The 22,607-nt window shown below is 46.8% G+C and overlaps 1 protein-coding gene across 1 annotated transcript in view; it reads left to right on the forward strand.

Annotated features, from left to right (window-relative positions):
• Positions 1-488: 488 nt before the first annotated feature.
• The window catches only part of SPRED2 (sprouty related EVH1 domain containing 2), an 81,228-nt gene continuing 59,109 nt past the window's right edge, over positions 489-22,607 (forward strand). Inside the window, exon 1 of the mRNA XM_079969980.1 lies at positions 489-715. Within this exon, the coding sequence (XP_079826106.1) occupies positions 666-715 (50 nt within the window). The 5' untranslated portion in view covers positions 489-665. The remainder of the gene's footprint in view (positions 716-22,607) is intronic.

The raw sequence follows: 22,607 nt of genomic DNA on the forward strand, positions 1-22,607 counted from the left end.
GGAGCATTCTGTACATGCTCAGAGAAGCCCCGTCGCTGCGCCGCACGTGCCGGGACCTTGGAAGCTCCGGGGGGGGGCGGACAGCCTTACCCAGCCACCCGCGGGCCGAGGGGGCGCCCCGTTCCCCCCGAGATCCCGCCTGCGCTCGGGAGCCGGAGGGCGGGTCGGGCCTCCCGCCCAGCTCTTGTCCCGGGAGCGCGGGGCCGGCCCGCCTCGCTCTCCCTCCCCGCCAGCAGCTGGGCTGGGATCACGTCATCGCTTCCGCCCAGCTTCCTCCTCCTGTTGGCGGCGGCGAGAATCCAACATGGAGTAAAGGCAGCGATGGGGCTCGGACGGGGCCGCCGGCTGCTGCTGCCGCTGCCGCTGCCGTGGAGGAGGCGCCCGGGCGCACCGGACGACAAGGCGCCCACGCCGCGCTGCCTCCCCGCGCGCTGAGCCCGCGCGTCCTCGCCTGCCCGGACCAGGCCTTCGAGGGGGGGGAGAGGGAGGGAGGCGGGCGACCGGCCCCCCGCCTGCCTGCCTTCTCCATCCCTGCCCCCCAGGCGGCCTTCCCCGCCGTCCGCCCCGTCCTTCTCTCGCGCGCTCCCCGCATCTCTCCCGGCGATGTGAAGCCCCGCGAAGATGTTGCAGAGGCGCGCAGCCCCCCAGGCGGCTGGCGGAGGGGGATGAGCTCCGACGGGGAGAAGATGACCGAAGAAGCAGCCCACCCCGACGAGTAAGTGGCCGGCCGCGGGGCGGGGGGGGGGGAAGCGGCGAACATCTGGCGGGGGAACATCTGGAGCGCGCGCGGGGCATCTTTGCCCTTTCCCAAGTCTCTCTCTCTCTCCCCCCCCGACGACGCCCCCTCCTGGGTGGCGAGGCTGGGGCGGAGGCCGCCCCGCTTCTCTTTTTTTGTGGTTGGGGGGGGGGAAAGATGTTGCAGCCCCCCCCCTCTCTGGGAAGTGGCTTGGTGGGGGGGGCCTTGCGCTTCCTTCGCCGGATGTGCTGGGGGCCAATGCTCCTTCGCGGTCCGCTCTGTTCCGCGGCTCGGCCCCCCCCCACGCCCCCTTCGCGTCCGCCATTGCTGCGTCGTGTTCCTCCTCCCCCCCCCTACCCCTCTTGAATCGCGCTCATTTGCATAACGCGTTTCCATTCATAAAAAAAAAAGAGAGCGAGAATGCAAGCCGCCCTCCTCGGAAGCCGGGAGTCGGGGCTCTGGCCGCGGGAGAAAGAAAGCGAGCTGGGCGGGGGGGGGGAGAGAGAGAGGCCGGGCTTCTGCTGCCGGGCGGATCCGGGCCCCGCCGAGGGGAGAAAGCCAGGCTTCGGCTCTCCGCGCGGCGAGGGAAGCCCCCCCCCCCGGTCTGGGCCTGGGCCGGCGCCGAAGTTGCGCTGGGGGGGGGAGCGGGTGGCCAGCAGCAGCAGCAGCAGCAGCTCCCGTCGGCCTGCGAAGCTGTGCAGGGGGGGGGGGCGGTGTTTGTGTCCGCTTGTTTCTATGCCACGCATTCGTGTGCTTTTCTGTTGCAAGCCGCCCTGCGGTCCTCGGGCGAAAGGCGGCATAGGATCTGAAATAAAAAAATAACTTAGCAGAAGGCGAGGCATGTCGGGCCCCCAGGCGCTGCTCGGAGCTCGTGGTTAGTGTTGCAGCGGATCGGCATCTCGTGTGTGTGTGTGTGTGTGTAAGAGCGGGAAAGTGCGTGCAAAGAAAGGGGGGTGTCCTTAATTAATTTCAAGCCGCCTTTTCCCTCGAAAGCTTTTTAATTTACAGACGAATCCCGCGCTTGATCTCCGTGCAACCGCACCTCTCCTGCAAGGCACGGCTTTCCTTTGGCGAAGGGGCGGGGCGGGGCGGCTGGGGCTAGTAGTGGTGAAAGGTGACTTGCCTCGGGGACACACACCTCTCTCTCTCTCTCACTCACTCACTCACTCACTCTCTCGTTCGGCAGCGTTTCCTCCGCACCGCGGCACTTTCCCTCGGCATGTGTTTTTGTGAATAAGACGGGTTCCCGTTATTGTCACATGATCTTGACATTCATAAATCCGGTAACCTTCAGCCTTCGTTCATTCACCAACTCGCTGTCGTTGCTGCCTTGCCCTTTTCCTGAATAGGGAGAGAGAAGCAGGGGTTACTCTCTCTCTCTCTCTCTGTGTGTGTGTGGGGGGGGGGGACAGAGAGAGAGAAGAGGCAACCCTGCAGAATTAGGAAATAGGCGCCCTGGTCAAAATAGACCTTATTGGCACCAGAAAGGGGCCTCGTTTCCATGCTGGAAATGGGAAGTGAGTCACTTTCTCTTCCCCCCCTTCCCCCCCTCCTTAATGCAACGTTTGATGGTCGAAGGTTTGAAGCGCACATCCGTGGAGAGGATGTTGCTGTTGCTAATTCAGCTTTGTGGAAATGGGGAGGGCTGGAGGGAAAGAGCAGTTCTTACATAAATCGCCTTTGCCCGTTTCTAGCTGGAGTTTGACAAGAGAGAGGCTCAGCAGTATTGTGAATCGCCTGCTGCTTACTTTGTGATCCGTAGCTGCCGTGAAAATAATATTTAGCTGCACTTGACTGCTGCAAAATCCTCTCGGGCTTCTGGGCCTTGTAAAGGTGGACGGAAGATTGCTTCAACATCCATCTTGCTTGTGGCTCTGCTTCCAATGCTAATTTGAATACGCGGCTGTGGTTTGTTGTTGGGCCCTGAATTGAAGGGCCTGCATTGTTCCTAAGGTCTTTTGTTCTTCTGATCAAGCCTTAAACTTCTCACCTTGACAGGTTGCTGCTGTGCGGATAGGGAAAGGGCCAGAGTAAAAGTTTTTACACTGACTTGCCTTGATGCTCTCTTTTCATGGAGAAGGGTGGCAAAATGAAAACTGCTCCTGGGCAACAGACAGTGTAGAAATCATTGGTAGCTTTGTTCTGTTTTCTCTCACCCCCCCCCAACCCCCCAAAGAAGTAAGAGAGAAATTCATTGCTCTTGTGGGAACAATCTGAACTTTGGAGCTTTTTAAAGAATGCTCTGCAAACACTTCTTACACTGTGAGAAAAAGAAATGTGCATTAGGAGTAAACTCATGCTGCAAAGTAGGGATAGTAGACAAGGCTGAGAGATTATATATGACCATATTTTGGGACGTGTGGCAAAGTGACTTAGAACAGCTTTGTAATGTAGTTCAGAGCTGCATCCCCCATATTGTAGATTTGGTATGAGGGTTGCGACTAGGAAAAAATGGCTGGCTTTCACCTCATAGCTTTGTTTGTAGCTGTTTTGAACTAATTACTCCGGTGCAGCAAAGGCAAATCCCATTAAAATTTAGCTATAGCCACTCATTTTGCTCTCCTCCAAGCTGATGATGCTGGCGATCAATCCACTTGAATATGACCACATGCAATCCAAAGGAATAGCTCAAAGTTAGAATCCAGTGGGCATTTGTAACTAGTCGCCTTATCTGTGTGGCACCTAACTGTGAGAAACCTTACATCACACTTACTGTTTCAGCACCATCAACTGATTGGAGCAACATCTAGAAATGCCCTTTATTCTGTGAGACCAACACAGTTGTTGCAGAATCTCCGTCCCTTTTATAGTAAGCAGTCTGATGCAAACTTATTTGGCATGCGTACAAGGATGATAAAAACAGTTGCCTAGTCCTCTCTACCAATGCCGGTGGCTATTTTAGTTTTGGCAGGGGTGGGGTGTCTGCTATAAGCAACCATTTTTAGCATTCATTTGTAGCACGGTTGGGGAAAGTGTGGCCCTGCAGATGTTTCTGGGCTAAGCTCCCATCACCCCGGACTATGGACCGTGCTGGCTGGGGCTGGGGCTTCCAACAAGATCTCTTAAGACCTCAGGCTTCCCATCATTGATTTCACAGTATGGAATGTGCAAGAGTCAAAACAAAATCCTTCCTTCTTGCAGATGGCTGCAAAAATATTAGTAGCTGTAAATCAGGATAGCCAACCCTTTCCAGCACATTGACAGTGTTTAATGAACCAGAGGGCCACAGCTAATTCATAGGATAAATGTAACTGTAAAGGGACCCCTGACAGTTAAGTCCAGTTGCGAATGACTCTGGGGTTGTGGCGCGCATCTCGCATTACTGGCCGAGGGAGCCAATGTTTAACTGTATGCCCCAAATATTATTTTTTGGCCTGGCCAATGCCAGACATGTTATCCTTTTTCCTTCTAATAGTTGTATTGTAATATTAATGCAGGTGATTTGTTAGACCTGAAAATGGAAATAGCAAATTTGTGTTTCATTCGCTGCTTTCATTGATGCCATTTTTGCCATCGCTTATATTTGGATGCATAGGGACGCGGGTGGCGCTGTGGGTTAAACAACAGAGCCTAGGAACTGCCAATCAGAAGGTCAGCGGTTCGAATCCCTGTGACGGGGTGAGCTCAGTCCCTGCTCCTGCCAACCTAGCAGTTCGAAAGCACATCAAAGTGCAAGTAGATAAATAGGTACTGCTCCGGCGGGAAGGTAAATGGCGTTTCCGTGCGCTGCTCTGGTTCGCCAGAAGCGGCTTAGTCATGCTGGCCACATGACCCGGAAGCTGTACGCCGGCTCCCTCGGCCAATAAAGCGAGATGAGCGCCGCAACCCCAGAGTCGGTCACGACTGGACCTAATGGTCAGGGATCCCTTTACCTTTACCTTTATATTTGGGTGCATGAGGATGAAGAACTAGTTTTGTAAATGCAGGGGGGGGCTGCATATTGTCTGCTTGAGCTCTAATCTGTTTATCAGGGACATCCCTGTGATGACTGCTTCTTGTTCTTCAGAAACTGAATGGTGTCTTTTCAGCACATACTGCCTTGTTCAGACATCTTGACTTTGCACAACAGGGAGAAATGTATTGGCCGTTGAAGACTATGTCTTTCTCCCCCCCCCCCTTTGATTTAGCTAATACCATTATTGATGGCAGAGATTCTAGGCCATTTGCATGAATATTTACATTTGTTACGGGATTCCATGCACTTGAATACTAACCTAGGTAACTTCCTGTATCCCAGTACATTAATCGACAGTTAATTGTGCAAGACATTTCCCTTCGGTGCATTATGTTAACCAAGGTTGAATGGGAATGGAAGTATTAAGTCTTTTTACATGCAGCTTTCTGTTAGCAATATACCATTTAAATAGCAGCTGGTTGGGGGGGCTGAAGTTCTCCAATGATTTTAATGTACTTTCTTGTAAATGTTCAATTAACTGATTACTGTTAAGCTTTAGTTTCATTTCCTATTAGAAACAATCTTTAAAAGTAACTGATCACTGTAAGTATTACCAATGGAGACACTACCTAAAACCTTACGGATATGATCTGATATAAAGATATTTTGTGCCGGCATATAAATTCTTCGGGTATGATATACTGCTTGTATCCTCAAAGCGTGGTAAGATGGTTTTACAACCAGCTAGCCTGGTATGCTAACATTGTAAAAAGTACGATTGCTAAAGCATTGCTAAAGGGTAACACTATAACACTAATATTTCCAAGGTTTACAGTTGTGGAAATACATTGTCAAAGAACAACTCCCAAAATCCATATTCTTAAAACTACCACACACAGAATCATTAATGAAATGCATATCTACATAGAAGTGGTTATTTTACAAATAGGATTGCCGCCTGTCTAAGCAACAATAACAATAAAAATTTCTAAACGCACTGTCACTGTTGATGCATTCTGAAGAAGATATTGGTGAACTGCATATTTTTAACTTCTGCCTCATTCAATTTTGCCTCAGTCTGCCTGGTTTGATCTTTTAATGTTCTGAAAGTACTCATAAGACTTCCAGGAAAGAAGGAACTATTTTTCGTCTTCCACCGAGAGGTTTCTCTGAAAAGATTTCAAGGGAAGTTGGAGTTCCTTGAAAGCTTTTTGTGGGGTTGGGGGAGGGGATCTTCAAGAAGATGGTCTGACAAGTTGCGAAAAAAGTTTCTAACAGTAAGAGATGTTTGACAGTGGAACGGACTCCCTTGGGAGATTGTGGACTATCTTTCCTTGGAGGTTCTGTCATGGATGCTGTAGCTGAGATTTCTGCATTGCAGAGGCTTGGACTAGAGGGTTGGACTAGACTAGTTGGTCTCTTCCAACTCTACGATTCTATGATTACTTGGAAGAGTGGTTTGGTTAACGTTAAAGAATGAGGATTGGATGTGCATTCTAGTTTGCATTTAGAATCTTCTGCAATATCCAGAACTTCCTTTGCAGACAAATGTATGGCAGGGGCCTAAGGTATAAAGTTTGAAAGAAGATGTATTCTGAAGCAAGAGGTAAAGGTAAAGGGAACCCTGACCGTTAAGTCCAGTTGCAGACGATTCTGGGGTTGCGGCGCTCATCTTGCTTTACTGACCGAGGGAGCCGGCGTACAGCTTCCGGGTCATGTGGCCAGCATGACTAAGCCACTTCTGGCGAACCAGAGCAGCGCACGGAAACACTGTTTACCTTCCCGCCGGAGCGGCGCCTACTTATCTACTTGCACTTTGACATGCTTTCGAACTGCTAGGTTGGCAGGAGCTGGGACTGAGCAACAGGAGCTCACACCGTTGCGGGGATTCGAACCGCCAACCTTCTGATCAGCAAGCCCTAGGCTCAGTGGTTTAGACCACAGCAAGAGAGATGTATATAAAACATCTGGATAGCTCAGTTGGTTAGAGTGTGGTGCTGATAATGCAACGGTTGCACGTTCGATTCCCATATGGGACAGCTGCATATTTCTACATTGCAGGAAGTTGGACTAGATGATCCTCAGGGTCCCTTCCTATTCTACAATTCTATGAAAACTCTGGAATTAAAGGATATTTTTCCTTGGAAGTTGGATCCTCCTCCCCTTGCCCTGCAGTGTTAGACATCCTTTAAAGGTAAAGGTAAAGGTACCCCTGCTCGTACGGGCCAGTCTTGACAGACTCTGGGGTTGTGCGCCCATCTCACTTGAGAGGCCAGGGGCCAGCGCTGTCCGGAGACACTTCCGGGTCACGTGGCCAGCGTGACATCGCTGCTCTGGCCAGAGCCAGAGCCAGAGCCGCACACGGAAACGCCGTTTACCTTCCCGCTGGTAAGCGGTCCCTATTTATCTACTTGCACCCGGAGGTGCTTTCGAACTGCTAGGTTGGCAGGCGCTGGGACCGAGCAGCGGGAGCGCACCCCGCCGCAGGGATTCGAACCGCCGACCTTTCGATCGGCAAGTCCTAGGCGCTGAGGCTTTAACCCACAGCGCCACCTGCATCCCTTTAGACATCCTTTGGTCTAGTGTAAATCATGCTTTTAAGTGAAGCTGGTCATTTGTAAGCTGACCTTCACAGTTTTGCTAATTTTGTTTGGGGGTACCTTTCCACCCCTTCCATTGTAAGATCAGGTGTTAGACTGCAATTCAACAGCTTGTTCCAGGGTTATTCCACTAAGCGGGAGCAGGGAACCTTTTCATCTCCTTTGTTTCCTGCCCCTCCACTCAGGTCACTTTGTCAGGTGAGGAGCCATCCCTGCCATCCCTTGCATGGCAGCAGGTTACCCATTTTTTCTTTGCAGTGTGATTTGAGTTCAAGACACACTGCAGAAGAAGACCCCAGCCAATCCAAGGGGAAGCTTTAAGTCACCAATAATCAACTGAGCAGTGGTGACTTAAAGCCCTGCTTGGATCAGCTACACCCCAGAGCTCCCAATTGGATAGTAGCTTCATGCGACAAATTGGCTTCCCTATGTAGCCCCTAATTAAGGTTCCTCACTGCTGCATTGAGGTCATTGGCATTTCTTTGGAGTAGGCGTCCTAAGGATTTCGGCCTTAGAAAATAAAATTAACCTGTTTGTGGTACTCTGATGCTGAATGGATAAATAATCCAAAGTTTCCTGTCTATGAAATCCAAAAGATTGAAACCAGGCTTCCTCAACCTCGGCCCTCCATATGTTTTTGGCCTACAACTCCCATGATCCCTAGCTAGCAGGACCAGCGGTCAGGGATGCTGGGAACTGTAGTCTCAAAACACCTGGAGGGCTGAGGTCGAGGAAGTCTGATTTAAACCTTAAGTGTGGGTGGCAGTGGTGGTATCGTGGGAACATTTCTATAAATTGCCATTTAAGGCATAAGCAAGAGCTCATGTGAGTAAATTAAGGATATAACTGATAATTAAGAATAATAAAAGTGCTTATTTTCCTTGCTAGCTGCCCACCTAGTAGCAGCGTTAAATTTTCTGCAGATCAGTTCACTGAGGGCAGAGCAGGCAAGCGGCTGTGTCAGATCTGCCTCCACTGGACCCATTGCAACATCCCTTTCATCCTTACCTGTTTTAGAGTCCTGTTTTATAGGTTGTAAAACTGCCTGGTGTCGGCTTCTGTTTTGTGGTTAAGAAGGTTCTTGCTCAAGGGAATTTCCGGTGGAATAGGAAAGAAGCATGGGAGGCCAGGAAGCTGTCTCCTAAGAATAGGCTGAAGGCTGGAGGCTGGAGCTGGTTTGAGTCTGAAATTGCCTGCATGGGAATCAAACATGTGTCCCTGAGCTCCTTGGAAGAACATGGGTAAAAGTGGAATGAAATAAATGCCTGCCACTGTATGGGACAATATGGTTTTGTTTTGTTGTTTGAAAACTCCATGTCCCTGCCGTAGAATGCTGCTTGTAGGTGAATGTTTCCTATGTATGTAATCATTTCTAGGTTTAGAAACCTAGACTTGCAATGGAAAAAAGCCCCTTCCATGGAAAGCCCTGGAGGAGAAGGGACATAGAAGGCTGTGAGGCGACAGGGACTTTCAGTCTCGACAACTGAAGTGTCATTAGGCCTGACACTCAACCAAGTTTGCGGAGATCATATTTTTGCTGATAAAGAGTTAATTCCAACTTTGAGCAGTGTTTTATTGCCAGCTCACTCTTAGACATAAGACATTTGTTTCAAGCTTGTGACATTGGAAGCAGAAGTTTGCATCTCTATGATACTGGCCTAATGTGGGCATAACACTGACCCCCAACAAACCATGGTTTGCAAATTGGGAGCCAGCTGAATGAATACACATTCCTCTTTTCTCTTCCTCCTTCTCACGTCAGTTTATGGAAAGATGAAGTGTTTTGATTCCAGGTTCCATAAAGTCATTTCCCTCCTGTGCACTGGCAGAGTGTGTCCCTATTTCCTCCCTTCTCTCCTGCCTCGTCCTGCACACCCAGTGCAATTATATTTTTGCTGAGCTTTTCTGCAAAGCTATGGCGGCGGCACTATGCTGCTGCTCATAACTCCCACAGAAAGCCCAGTGCGAGGGAGAAACACGACCTCAAGGGAAGGGGTCAGTGTTGGCTGCCTGATGAGCCTGCAATGATGGGAAGGGCCGTATCTGGGGCACAGCACATGCTCTGCTTGCAGAAGGCCCCAGTTTTAATTCCTGACAGCTCCAAGTGGGATGGTGATATACCCCTTTCTGAAACCTTGGAGAGCTGCAGCCGCTTTGTGAAGGTGGACCAGTGGTCTAATTCTGTAGAAGGCAGATTCCTATGAGTAAGCAAAGCCAGCATGTCTGTTCTCCTGGTCTGATGACAGGAATTGCTTCGTGATATTTCGGTACTTGTGTTAGTAATGGCGCATTCTGTGAGAAAGCTGGGGTAAAAACAGTGTTAGAATCTCAGGTATATAAGCCAGGCGCAAAATGGCTTCTTAAGCCCCAAAATGGAATGTCTAGTTGCCATTTTGGGGCAAGACAGCTCTAAAGTCTTATTTTCCAAATGATGGACTGACCGTGATTGAGTCTCAGTTAAAAATCTGGCTAGTTCAGATGACTACCTTGAGCTAGGTTAAGAGCTTTGAAAACATAAAGAAGAAAAGTCCCATGATCCAGGGACAGTCCACGTATTATTGGCCTACTCCGACCTCTTTTTCTTTTCTTTTTTTCTTTTTTTCCATTTTTTTAAATTAAGTTTCCCAAAACTATACACAAACAAAACACACAAACAAACAAACAAACAAACAAACACAAATCATATCCTTATTACAATTACACTTATTGACATTGTTAAGTGACTTCCTCGCTTTCCCTTAGTTGAATTTCCATGTATATCCCTACAACGGTTTTCCAAATCCTAATTCTTATAAACTTAACTTAGTCCAATACCATCCTTACATCTTTTCAATTCAAAATTGTACATGATAAACACAGACCTCTTTTTCTTTATGATGACTGTTCCTGCTCAGCCTGCACAGAAAAAGCATTTTGGTTCCAGAATTCATTCTGCTTGTGCAGATAAAATATAACTGATAGAATTCTAAGAGGATGTGGTATTAGCTTGCGAAAATAGTCTAGATTCAGTTATCCCCAGGCATGCACCTCCATGGTGGAGATGTCATCTGCCATCTTGGCGCCCAGGCATCTTCACTTTGTCGCAAGTGGTTGAAAGCCAGGTGCAAAATGTGTCTGGCACCTGGCTAATTTCGAACACTGGGTAAGCAACAGACCTGTGTCTAGATATGCCCTTTTTGATTTTTTTTAAAAAATAACCAATAATAGTATATGGAGGACTTTAACGTGTTTAGTCTGTGTCATGTGCTACCTCAGTGATCTTTAAAAACAGCCTAGGCCACTCTTATTCCAAAATTGCTGATGGGGGCTGAGGGAAGAATATCCCACTTGCATTTCAATCTCTCTTACTGTTAATGTTACTTTTTAAAAAAAATTATAGTTCTAGTCTTTATTGGAAACCTCTTAGAGATTTTATTACAGTTAAGCAGTACATCAGTGTTGTTCCATAAATAAAATCCTGTTCCCTGCTTGATTAATTATTGTGTTGGCCTTGCCCAGCCTGTTGCCCTCCAGATGTTTTGAACTACAACTCCCAGCCAGCACAGCTGTTCTATCAGCTCTTTTAAGAACTGTAAAAACCGAACGTTAATGTGCCTTTAATGCATGATTTTTGCTCCTGCGTGGGTGGGAGGACATAGGCTGCTGCCATTGCTTCTCAATGACTGTTGTTGTTAGTATGTTTCCTGAGCAAGAGAACATTTCATGCGCTGCTTTTGTTCCTTGAGCTCTGGAACCAAGCGGTCCGTGGATAGCAGTGAGAACAAGCGCAACAAATCTGAATATAACGTTACTTTGCTTCAGAGGACTCCCAAAGATTGCTCTGTGTGATGTTAGTTCTATCTCTTTCTCCCAGGCAGCCCCTTCCTATGAAATATTATCAATGGCTTTGTAGTAACAGTAATTACCCAGCTGTATTTATCCTCAGGGAGCACTGGCTGTGCAGAGGGACCCCTGTTGTGCTCTCCTGTCGCGACATCAGCCTGCACTTTTAAGGCAAGAAAGGCTGTCCTGGGAAATATAAGCATGAGTTCCAGCGCCTTGCATCCAAAACAAAACAAAAATTAAGCTCCTTTTAGTTTAAATAGTGGGCACTGGGCAAGAAGAGGGTTTAAACGGGTGATTTTCGCAGTATGCTTGCCTTCAAAGTTGAGATATTTTAACTTCTGTATGTAAGGGCTTTTTGAAGTTGCATGGTAAGGAAATTGTAGGCCAGAGAGACACAACTTTTATCTAGTTAACAGTGTTATTGCAGCGCTGCAGTCCGCGGTACATATGTGTGTGTGCACGTGTATATTCACACCTTGACACCGGGCAACTTGACCTGGAAAAAAGCATTCCTCCAATGAGGAATGGCAGAGATCACAGGTGTTGTTGTTGTTGTTGTTTAGTTGTTTAGTCGTGTCCGACTCTTTGTGACCCCATGGACCAGAGCACACCAGGCACTCCTGTCCTCCACTGCCTCCCGCAGTTTCGTCAGACTCATGTTTGTAGCTTCGATAACACTGTCCAACCATCTCGTCCTCTGTCGTCCCCTTCTCCTTGTGCCCTCCATCTTTCCCAACATCAGGGTCTTTTCCAGGGAGTCTTCTCTTCTCATAAGGTGGCCTAAGTATTGGAGCCTCAGCTTCACGATCTGTCCTTCCAGTGAGCACTCAGGGCTGATTTCCTTCAGAATGGATACGTTTGATCTTCTTGCAGTCCATGGGACTCTCAAGAGTCTCCTCCAGCAGAGATCACAGGTAATGGAGGCCTAATCCTTCCCTCTCCAGGTGTGGGTTTCTCTCCTCCCCTTCCTGTGCACCACTTAAGAGTTGGAAGGTAGCCTCTCAGTTGAGCCAATGGGAATGGTGGTTTTTGATTTTTGTTTCTTTGTTTTCAAATGCCTAATTGCTCCACAAGGGAGATCTTTGGCAGGGTGGTCTTATAACCCGACCAATTCACCCACCCACATGCCTTTAGCAATTAGTCAAAACCAGGGGTCAGCAAACTTTTTCAGCAGGGGGCCGGCCCACTGTCCCTCAGACCTTGTGAGGGGCTGGACTATATTTTTTGGGGGGTGGTGAACGAATTCCTATGCCCCACAAACAACCCAGAGATGCATTTTAAATAAAAGGACACATTCTACTCATGTAAAAACACCAGGCAGGCCCCACAAATAACCCAGAAATGCATTTTAAATAAAAGCACACATTCTACTCATGTAAAAACACGTTGATTCCTGGACCGCCTGCGGGCCGGATTTAGAAGGCGGTTGGGCCGGATTCCAGCCCCCGGGCCTTAGTTTGCCTACCCATGGTCAAAACAGTTATTGGAGTTATTAGAAAGCTTGTTTTTTCTCTTTAAGCATGGTCGCCACATGGAAAGGGACAAGGAGGGATGGTGCTGTGGGCCACATCTGGTCATGGGGTAGCAGTTCCCCTCTTCTGCTTCAGAGGAACATGGAAGAGGGAACAAGCTTGTTTTCTCCTGCTCTGGGGAAGGTAAGATTCAAACCTGTGGCTTCACGCGCCAAGAAAGGAGATCCCAAATAAACACACGGAAAAGCTTTCTGACACAGTAAGAGCTGTTCAACAGCGGAACAGTCTCCCTCAGGAGGTTGTGGACTCTTCTTCCGTGGAGGTTTGGAAGCAGACCTTGGCTGGCCATCTGTCAATGGATGCTTTAGCTGATATTCCTGCATTGTGGGAGGTTGGACTAGATGACCCTCGAGGTCCCTTCCAACTCTATAGTTCTATGATTCTGTGAGCTGGAGCAATTCTAACTACCGTATTTTTTGCTCTATAAGACTCACTTTTTCCCTCCTAAAAAGTAAGGGGAAATGTGTGTGTGTCTTATGGAGCGAATGCAGGCTGCACAGCTATCCCAGAAGCCAGAACAGCAAGAGGGATTGTTGCTTTCACTGTGCAGCGATCCCTCTTGCTGTTCTGGCTTCTGAGATTCAGAATATATTTTTTCTTGTTTTCCTCCTCCAAAAACTAGGTGCGTCTTGCGGTCTGGTGCGTCTTATAGAGCAAAAAATACGGTACTTAACTTAATTCAGTTGTGATTCTGGTATCTGAGGAATAAGGAATAGTAATCTAGCTGTTGGGATTAGTAATAACTGAGCGAATGAATTTATTGTGCAACAAGAGGGCTTGAGAGATGCTGAATACATATGCAGCAAATGCAAATTAGATTCGCAAAATATACAACATTGTACAACTTGTCTCTAACCCTGCTGGCATTATATGCAACAATTTAGAATATTCTGGAATTTGAGAATATTTAAGAAACTGAATACCTCTGTTCCCACTTAGTAATTTTTATTCCCTGTTAATTCAGTGCAAGCCTCTTTATACTAGACAAGAGAGCTGCAAATATCCCATGATCTTGGGAATTTAGGTACTCAGACCTTTGTCGAACCAGGAAATTTTGGAATATTTTCAATCCTCTTTTTTAAGTTAAGTACTGAAAATATAAAGGTAAATAAAATTGAATATAGAGTTAAAGTTTTCTTCCTTCTTTGGTCAAATGCTACCCATTCTTAATTTTTTGGGTGTGTGTCCTCTAGCTGGTTAATGGAAGTTGTAGAGGCTTTGCATATATTTGGACCAACTACATGGAGAAGCAGCATATGAAATATAATTATGGCAGAAGCTGTGAAAGTTCTTGGTTTCTGAATGAAGTGTTTATGGTACACAGATAAAACTGCAGTAAAGTTGGTTTTCTGCTTCCATTAGAACAGCACCTCACCTTTTTGGAGGTGTTTCTTGCACTGGGGCATAGAAGATTATGTGGTGTCCCCTTTTCCTTGCACGTTAGTGATCCTTTGTTTCACCCCAAAAGCAAACTATGTGATTGGGGAATGTTCATTTGTGAAATGGGTTCCCAAATGCTGGTAGGATTGTGATGATGACATTTACTGTTGTCTTTAAGTACTTCTTTGTATAATTCTGAAGTGGAGCATAAGTTGCACATTATTTTAATTCCTCTATGACTTAGATCAGGGGTGCCCAAACATTTATCAAAGAGGGCCAGATTTGGTGAAATGAGCATGCGTGAGGGTCGACCAAAGTTCTTAAGCTTTTTTAAGGGTTTGACCCCAATAAATAAACTGCCACAGGGGCCAGATAAAACCAGTTGTGGGGCGGATTAGGCCCCCAAGCAAAGTTGACATGCCTGACTTCGATTCAGACTTGGTCTCATCATGGATGACCACCTTTGCTTACCTTTCTCAGGATCTTGAGAAATTGGGTTGGCGCAGTTGGACAGTGCAGAACAGAGACGGGACACAGAGCATAAAGCAAGTCAAAATGGTCTCCTCAAAGAAGGGCAGTTAAATCAGAGCAGATTCTTTCCGCTTCACTTCCCCCTCTCATTCTCTCTGTTTTTTTAAAGGCATTCAGGGGAATGACCACCTAGAGACAAGGCGAACACTGTATAGTTAACTCCTGCTTTCAGCCTATATTTTCCACAAACATGTTTTAACAGTGTAATTTTAGAACTGTTAAGATGTGAGGGGGGGGGAAGGTTCTGTGCTTGTATTTTAACACTTTGTAAGGAATCTTCTGCCTGTTTATATAGGCTATGAGTAAAAAGTTATGCCCTGGAGCTGATCTAGGTTATGAAAAATTCATGTTGCAACACATACAGGAGTGAGTGTGTGTGTGTGTGTGTGTGTGCGTGTGTGTGCGTGTGTGTGCGCGCGCACACACACACACACACGTGAATCTCAAGTTGAAGCAAAGCACATAAATGCTATGAATACACTAATGCTCAAATGCCAGAGTGGGTGGGAGGCTGGGACTTGTGTGTGTGTGTGTGTGTGTGTGTTTTCTTATCCCTTGTCTTCTGGCTATGGACCTGATATTTAATGAAATTGTGCAATAAGCCTGAACCATTGCCATGTCAGTATATATTTAAAAATCTAAAACATTGCAGGCATTTTACCTGATTTCTTATTACACGTAGTGAGGAAAATTCTGAGATGTGTGGTGTTCAGTGGATCAGGCCCCTGGTCATTTCTTTATGGCTTTTGATTCTAGGTTTGAAAATGAGTGTATTTGTCTATCCAATCCTTTTTTTTTTTTTCATATGATGAATTTTATAAGGATAAAAACAGTTCATCTTCGAGTACCTGCAATGTATGGAGCTGATACTTTGCCCTCTGTTCTGAATACAAGTTCTCTTAACCTTGTATTCCTCCCACTGTAGGAAAAGCAATGGGATTGATAGCTTGCAGAATGTTCATAACAGCAGTCTGTTGAAAATCTAAAGGGAGAGCAACTAAACATCTTCTGACCTTGAAATCTAAGGTTGTGTCCCTGTTTTTGACAGTCAAGAAAATCAAAGTACTGTAGATACTTGGTGATCTCATTTGTATATTCTTAAATTTGTCCTGAAATCTTTGTTGGGTGTTGGCCGCACCAGGCTTCTAAGGTTAAGCAATACAATTAGTACTTTTCTCTGTTTTGTACTTTTGAAGCCTAGGTATCCCCTGTATATTTTGAAATCAAAGAATTAATAGCTAACTTTCTAAACCTGAACGGCAAGACATCAGAACCACATTATTTAGCAACTCAGTTCTTTTAGCAAAGTTATTTTAAATGGCACAATGGGTGATATGATATCTTGCAAATGGAGAAGAGTTGTCTTGCGCTGATCTGATTCATCATGCTTAGTTCTTGGTAAGCTTATCTTATTTCCAGTTACATTGTTGAGGAACCTTCTATGCAGATAACTCTGATTTGGTCTGACACATCTTAAGAGATGTGATTTTTCAGAACCAGAAGGCAGGAGGTGAGCCATAAAATTGGGAAGTTAGAACATTTCAATTGTATTTCGTTATCTCATCCACCATATCACGAACAGGCAACATTTCGTATGCAACTTTTTGGAATCAATGTACTAATCAGATAGGGAAAACTAAGACTGCATTTTCAGAAATCTTCTATGTGAATAATTGCTAGGCTTGTGAGGTGAAATGTGAAGCTCTGCTGGCCTCACCTGAAATTTTAAATGGGTGCTTTTTCATGGCTTTCCTTCCAATGTGCATCTAGAGTTAGCAGATATTTTTGCACAATGCTCTATAGCAATAAATACTTTAAATCAGGATCTAGTGCAATCTTGATGGGGTTTTGATGTGTTCATTTTGGAAGCCGTTTTTGCATTGGATGTGATACCAGAGGCAGTGGGCATTCTCTCTACCAGATGGGTGAAATGGGCAGCTCTAATATTATCCCTGCATTTTCAGACACAACAGTAAATCACTTCTGCTGCTTCTCCCCCACCCCACCCCTGTGTGTGTGTGTGTGTGTGTGTGTGTGTATACTGTAGTGGTACCTCTACTTGCATTCACCTCTGGTTAGGTATCCTTAAGGATACGTACGCAGCAAACCTGGAAGTATTTTTCCAGGTTTCGCTGTGCACGCATGCACCGAAACACTAAGCGCCATGCACATGTGCAGAAGCGCTAAACCATGCATGTGCAGAAGCGGCACCTCCGGTTGCGAATTCCTTGGGATGTGACCGGAGCTCCAGAATGGATCCTATTCGCAACCTGAGGTACCACTGTACTACATAGTAGGAAGAAATAGGATGCTGTTTTGTAATCCTTTGGAAGAGAGCTCACAATGGGCAAAGCACAGATAGTGATTAGTCCCCTCAAGGCAGTTTCTAGACTTAGCCCAGAAAGATTCACACAGGCATTTTATATAAGGCTTAAAGCAGCAAATTTAAAATTGCCATGGAACCAGCAGTCCCCTAACTCTCATTAACCTTTGTTAATGAGACATGGTTGTTTTCTTAATTAATTCATATAGTGTTTAAAGCAGGCATGGCCAAACTTGGCCCCCCAGATGCTTTGGGACTACAATTCCCATCATCCCTGACCACTAGTCCTGTTAGCTAGGGATGATGGGAGTTGTAGTCTGAAAAAACTTCTGGAGGGCCAAGTTTGGCCATGCCTGGAAACTTTAAAGGAACATAAAATGTGGCTGGAGGCAGAAAAGCTTATGACCATTGATAAAATGGAAGGTCATTGTTTCTCTCTCTGGGTCCAGACCATAGCATCTCTTTTTCTAAGGGCTGGTGAAGACAATACTGGATTCTTTGGCTGGCCTCTTCCCTTGCTCTGTCCACCGGTGCCTTTTCCCCTCACCACCTCAATGCAGGAAGCAGTGAATGATCCAACCAGAGAGATCTTGGGTCCTGCATCACTCAGTCAGTCAAATCTCATGTTCAGTTTAAACACAAGATCTTCTTGGTTGGGTCTTTTCCTGATACAGTGGTGCCTCGCAAGACGAAATTAATTCGTTCTGCGAGTTGTTTCGTCTTGCGATTTTTTCATCTTGCGGAGCGCGGATTCCCTGAGTATTAACGGTTGTAAGAAAAAGGAAACAAACTCGCAAGACGTTTCTGTCTTGCAAAGCAAGCCCATAGGGAAAATCGTCTTGCGAAGCAACTCAAAAAACGAAAAACCCTTTCATCTTGAGCGTTTTTCGTCTTACGAGGCATTCGTCTTGCGAGGTACCACTGTACAGGGCGGTTTGGAGGATGAATGAAGCAGGGGCATGCTGGGGCATCCTCACAATTCCCTCCCCAGGTAAAATTTTGGGAGCCACATACCATCAGAACGGATCATTTGTATTTTTGTTGAATTTGCTTATGGAAGTGAGATTTCCAAGGCATTCATGGCAGGGAATTGAAAGGGCATTCTGTGTCTACTAAGCCACTTCAGCTTTGGGTGCAATTAATGCTGAATTAGATACAGGTAGAAGTTGACTTCAGTACTTGGTAACAATAAATTAATCCTTCAAGCACGAGCTTGGGCTCTTTAGGAATATTTGCTGTGAGAGTGACTTTACATGAGAGAGAGAGAGAGAGAGAGAACACACAATGTTTGTAGGAGCGTTACAATTTTTCTGAATGGAGTAAATGCATTGATGGTTAGCTTCTATCGCCAGCATGCTTATATGAAATAAATAGTGTTCATTGCTGCATGCTCTTGCATTTCTACGCAAGGGTTTACAGTGGAAATTTTACCTTGCAGCCAGGATTTGTAGCCCAGCCTACATAATAGGGCTGGGTGATAACTAGTTTTCAACGTTGCGATATAAAGGTAAAGGTAAAGGTACCCCTGCCCGTACGGGCCAGTCTTGACAGACTCTGGGGTTGTGCGCCCATCTCACTCAAGAGGCCAGGGGCCAGCGCTGTCCGGAGACACTTCCGGGTCACGTGGCCAGCGTGACAAAGCTGCATCTGGCGAGCCAGAGCCGCACACGGAAACGCCGTTTACCTTCCCGCTGGTAAGCGGTCCCTATTTATCTACTTGCACCCGGAAGTGCTTTCGAACTGCTAGGTTGGCAGGTGCTGGGACCGAGCAGCGGGAGCGCACCCCGCCGCAGGGATTCGAACCGCCGACCTTTCGATCAGCAAGTCCTAGGCGCTGAGGCTTTAACCCACAGCGCCACCTGCGCCCCTGTACGTTGCGATATATCACCAACTAAATCATAATATTTTTATATATCACAGTGTCTGATAGCATGCTTCAACTCATACACACCAACTCTATGGGGCCCCAAAGTATGCAGGGATGGGGCTGAACCCTCCCAGTGTTGAGGGATCGGACCCTGCTGGGTCTCCCCACGGCGGCGGCGGCTGAGTTCCTAGGCAGGCCAACCATGGTGGTGGAAATGACGAAGCATACAGTCATACCTCAGATTACACGCTTCAGGTTGTGCGTTTTCAGGTTGCACACTGCACCGAACCTGGAAGTACCAGAACGGGTTACTTCCGGGTTTTGGCGCATGCGCAGAACTACTAAATCACGCTTTGCGCAGGAGCGCTGAATTGCAACCTGCGTGTGCGCAGACACGGCGCTGCGAGTTGCAAACGTGCCTCCCGCACGGATCATGTTCACAACCCGAGCATCCACTTTATAAGGAAATAAGAAGATGAAGCATTTAAGGAAATACAGAGTTGGGGGTACAGAGATTTAAACAACACAGCAAGGTTTTGGTTTTTTTGTGTGTTTTCTCTGACGTAAAGGCAGCAACATACCAGGAGCAAGCAGGGAGACGGAGGGACCTTCCTGCCAAGAAAAGTATCTGTTTGGGAAGTCGGCTGCCGAGGGCTCTGCTTTCCAGATCTTGCTGTACCAAGTCGCTGGCATGTCCCTCCCTGGGCTGGGAGCTGCCGTGTCTGGGCTCTGCTGACTGCTTAAAGTTCAGCTCAGCTTTGCGTTTCTGCCGCTGGTTCTTTGATTGTCTCGCCATGGGTGTGTGTGCACACGTGTGTTTGCTCCTGGATTATTAGCAGGATCCGCGTCATTAGATGAACTCTGGAAGTTCTGGGGGCAAGAGCAGGAAGTTATGAGAGCCAGTGTGGTGTAGTCTCGTAATCTGGTGAACCGGGTTCGTGTCTCCGCTCCTTCACCTGCAGCTGCTGGGTGACCTTGGGCCAGTCACACTTCTCTGAAGTCTCTCAGCCCCACTCACTTCACAGAGTGTTTGTTGTGGGGGAGGAAGGGAAAGGAGAATGTTAGCCGCTTTGAGACTCCTTCGGGTAGTGATAAAGCGGGATATCAAATCCAAACTCTTCTTCTTCTTAAAGAGTTGGTCTGTGTGCTTGCAGGCAAGGGCTCATCGGGAAATTGGCTCCCCACCCTCAGCATGAGGTGCCTTCTTGCCAAGAAAAGTGCTGCCCCCTTGAGAAGCTGTCAGTCCCCACCTTTTGCTCACATTTCCCTCACGGTATATTGTCTGGTTCAAGCACTTGCCCACGATGCCATTTTAATACTGGTATTGGATGCTATAGCAATTTATTGCATAACCCTACTACATAATTCATTCCGTACTGACTTTCCATACTCCTAGTGAGGCTTCTGTCCCCACTTTACAATATTATTTGCACAAGATCAAAACATGGATTTGGATTTCTTTGGAGGAGAAGCAAGGGGTGTATGTGCACATACATGTCAGGTCTATAAGCTGTGCTTGTGCAACTGGTTCGTATTTCTGGTACAGTGGTGCCCCGCAAGACGAATGCCTCGCAAGACGGAAAACCCGCTAGACGAAAGGGTTTTCCGTTTTGGAGGTGCTTCGCAAAACAAATTTCCTAATGTCTTGCGAGTTCCTGTGGGGTTTTTTTCCTTCCCCCCCCCCCTTTTTCTAAGCCGCTTATCTGCTAAGCCGACAAGCCACTAAAAGCCGCTAATAGCGCTAATCTGCTAAGCCGTCAATGGGCTTGCTTCACAAGACGAAAAAACCGCTAGAAGAAGAGACTCGCGGAACGGATTAATTTCGTCTTGCGAGGCACCACTGAACTTAAAACTAGGGGTAGACAACCTAAGGCCTGGGCGCTGGATCCAGCCCAATTGCCTTCTCAATCCGGCCCACGGACGGTCCAGGAATCAGCATGCTTTTACATGAGTAGAATGTGTGCTTTTATTTAAAATGCAGCTCGGTTGTTTGTGGGGCATAGGAATTTGTTCATTTTTTTTTTCCACAATATAGTCCGGCCCCCCACAAGGTATGAGGGATGGTGGACTGGCCCACTGCTGAAAAAGGTTGCTGACCCCTGCTTAAAACTATCAGCACAATAAAAGTTAGTGTAAAAGTTTTGATATCTAATCTCCCCTGACCTGTTGCCCAAACCAGCCCATCACCTTCTTTAAAAACTGCACCACAAATGTTTAAAAGGTGACATGCCAATATCTCACTGGCTTCAGATAGTAGGAATATAGTCATTCTGAGTTGAGAGAACCTGAGAAGAATGGATCCAATGAAATAGCTTCATCTGCCACACTGTGCCAAATAATACGGCCTAGTATGTGGTTGAGATGTGACACAGGAAGTCTCTGTTTCAAATTTTACCTTCTTAGTCTTAACTAAGCTGTTATTCTCTTAGCCTCTGTCTCTTCTGGAACAATTATAGTGGCTGGTGTACAGGACTGCTGAATGGATTACTGAAACTCTTCAGTCCATTGAAATGCAGCATAGAAATGTCATTTAAGTCTTAGGAACCTTGAAATTTTTGTCAACAAAGCTTCACTTTTCTATTGCAATTTATTTTGCTGGACTTTTTATTCTTTCCTCCAAATGGGCCGCATTGTAATTGATTATGTTAAGGAGATAATGATCTGCTAGTGGACTGCTGCCCAGTTTCCGGTGGAATGCCTAAAGGTCCTGTCTGCACTATACATTCAAAGCAGCATTATTCCGCTTTAAACAGCCATGGCTTCCCCCAAAGGCTTCTGGGAAGAGTAGCTTGTTAAAGGAGCTGAGAACTCCTATTCCCCTCACAAAGCTACAATTTCCAGAGTGGTTTGTGAGAAAGCGTGTTCTCCTTCATGGAGAGCATGTATTGCAGTGGGGGACTGCCCGCCACAGACTGTTGTTCTTTACGCTTTACAATTCAAAGGGACTTAGTTGAATTGGCAGAGTTTTTGCCGAGTGTGAAAGTTTTTTGGTCCCCGTTGCTGCAGAGGTGCACCTGGCGTGGCAGTCACTGTCCAGCTGCCACTGAAGGAGCCAGAAAGCGCGTTAATAAGGTGGCAATGAAAACAGTCATTGCTCATGTTGGTTCCGTGATTGTGCACCCCAATATCACCTTCAAGGAGGCCGTCCTTTTCAGGGACGATGGTGTGCATCTTTCCCCGTTGGGAAATGACACATGGTTAAATTCTGTTGTGTTGGGTTTGAAGGTGGGGTTGCAGCTGTGAGTGGTTGGCGGCGAGCTTGAGTGCTCGGTGGCGGTTAGGCATTGGTTTATGGTTTGGTTGGTTGAGGGGCATGGATTGGCTGTGCCTGCCCCTCTAATGCTGCTGCTGCAAGGGATTCCGTTAAAGGAATTAGGAGCTAACTATTGCTTGTCCACTCTGTCAAGGGGGCTCGGGCCATAGCAATGAGCTCCTGGTTGCATTTGGGGTGAGGGCAGGTTCCCTGCTCCACGTAACCCCCAAGTGTATTCCCCCATTCTGACTTTCGCATTGTGCGGAATGTCAGTCTGTCCCCCATGGTGGGGGCAGATAGTCGCAACCAATGCCTACGCAACCACTCACAAATTTGTATTTTAATAAAGTTGTGGCCAAAATTATGCCAAAAATCTTAAACAAAAATTTCTGTGTGATGTGTGAGTTATTGGGGTGGACCTGGGGACCTCGACACGCAATTACAGCTGGGGTGGGGGGAATAAGACATAATCCCATGGCAGCATTTAGCAGCAGCAGCAGCAGCAGCAACCACAAATTTTTTATTACCTGTACCCAGCTCATCTGAATGGGTTGTCCCAGCTACTCTGGTCAACTTCCAACAGTATATAAAATATTATATATAAAATTGTTATTTTTTATATGTGTTGGAAGCCACCCACAGTGGCTGGGACAACCCAGTTAGAT

Source organism: Podarcis cretensis (genome assembly GCF_951804945.1).
Source record: "Podarcis cretensis genome assembly, chromosome: 3".
Taxonomy (NCBI): domain Eukaryota; kingdom Metazoa; phylum Chordata; class Lepidosauria; order Squamata; family Lacertidae; genus Podarcis; species Podarcis cretensis.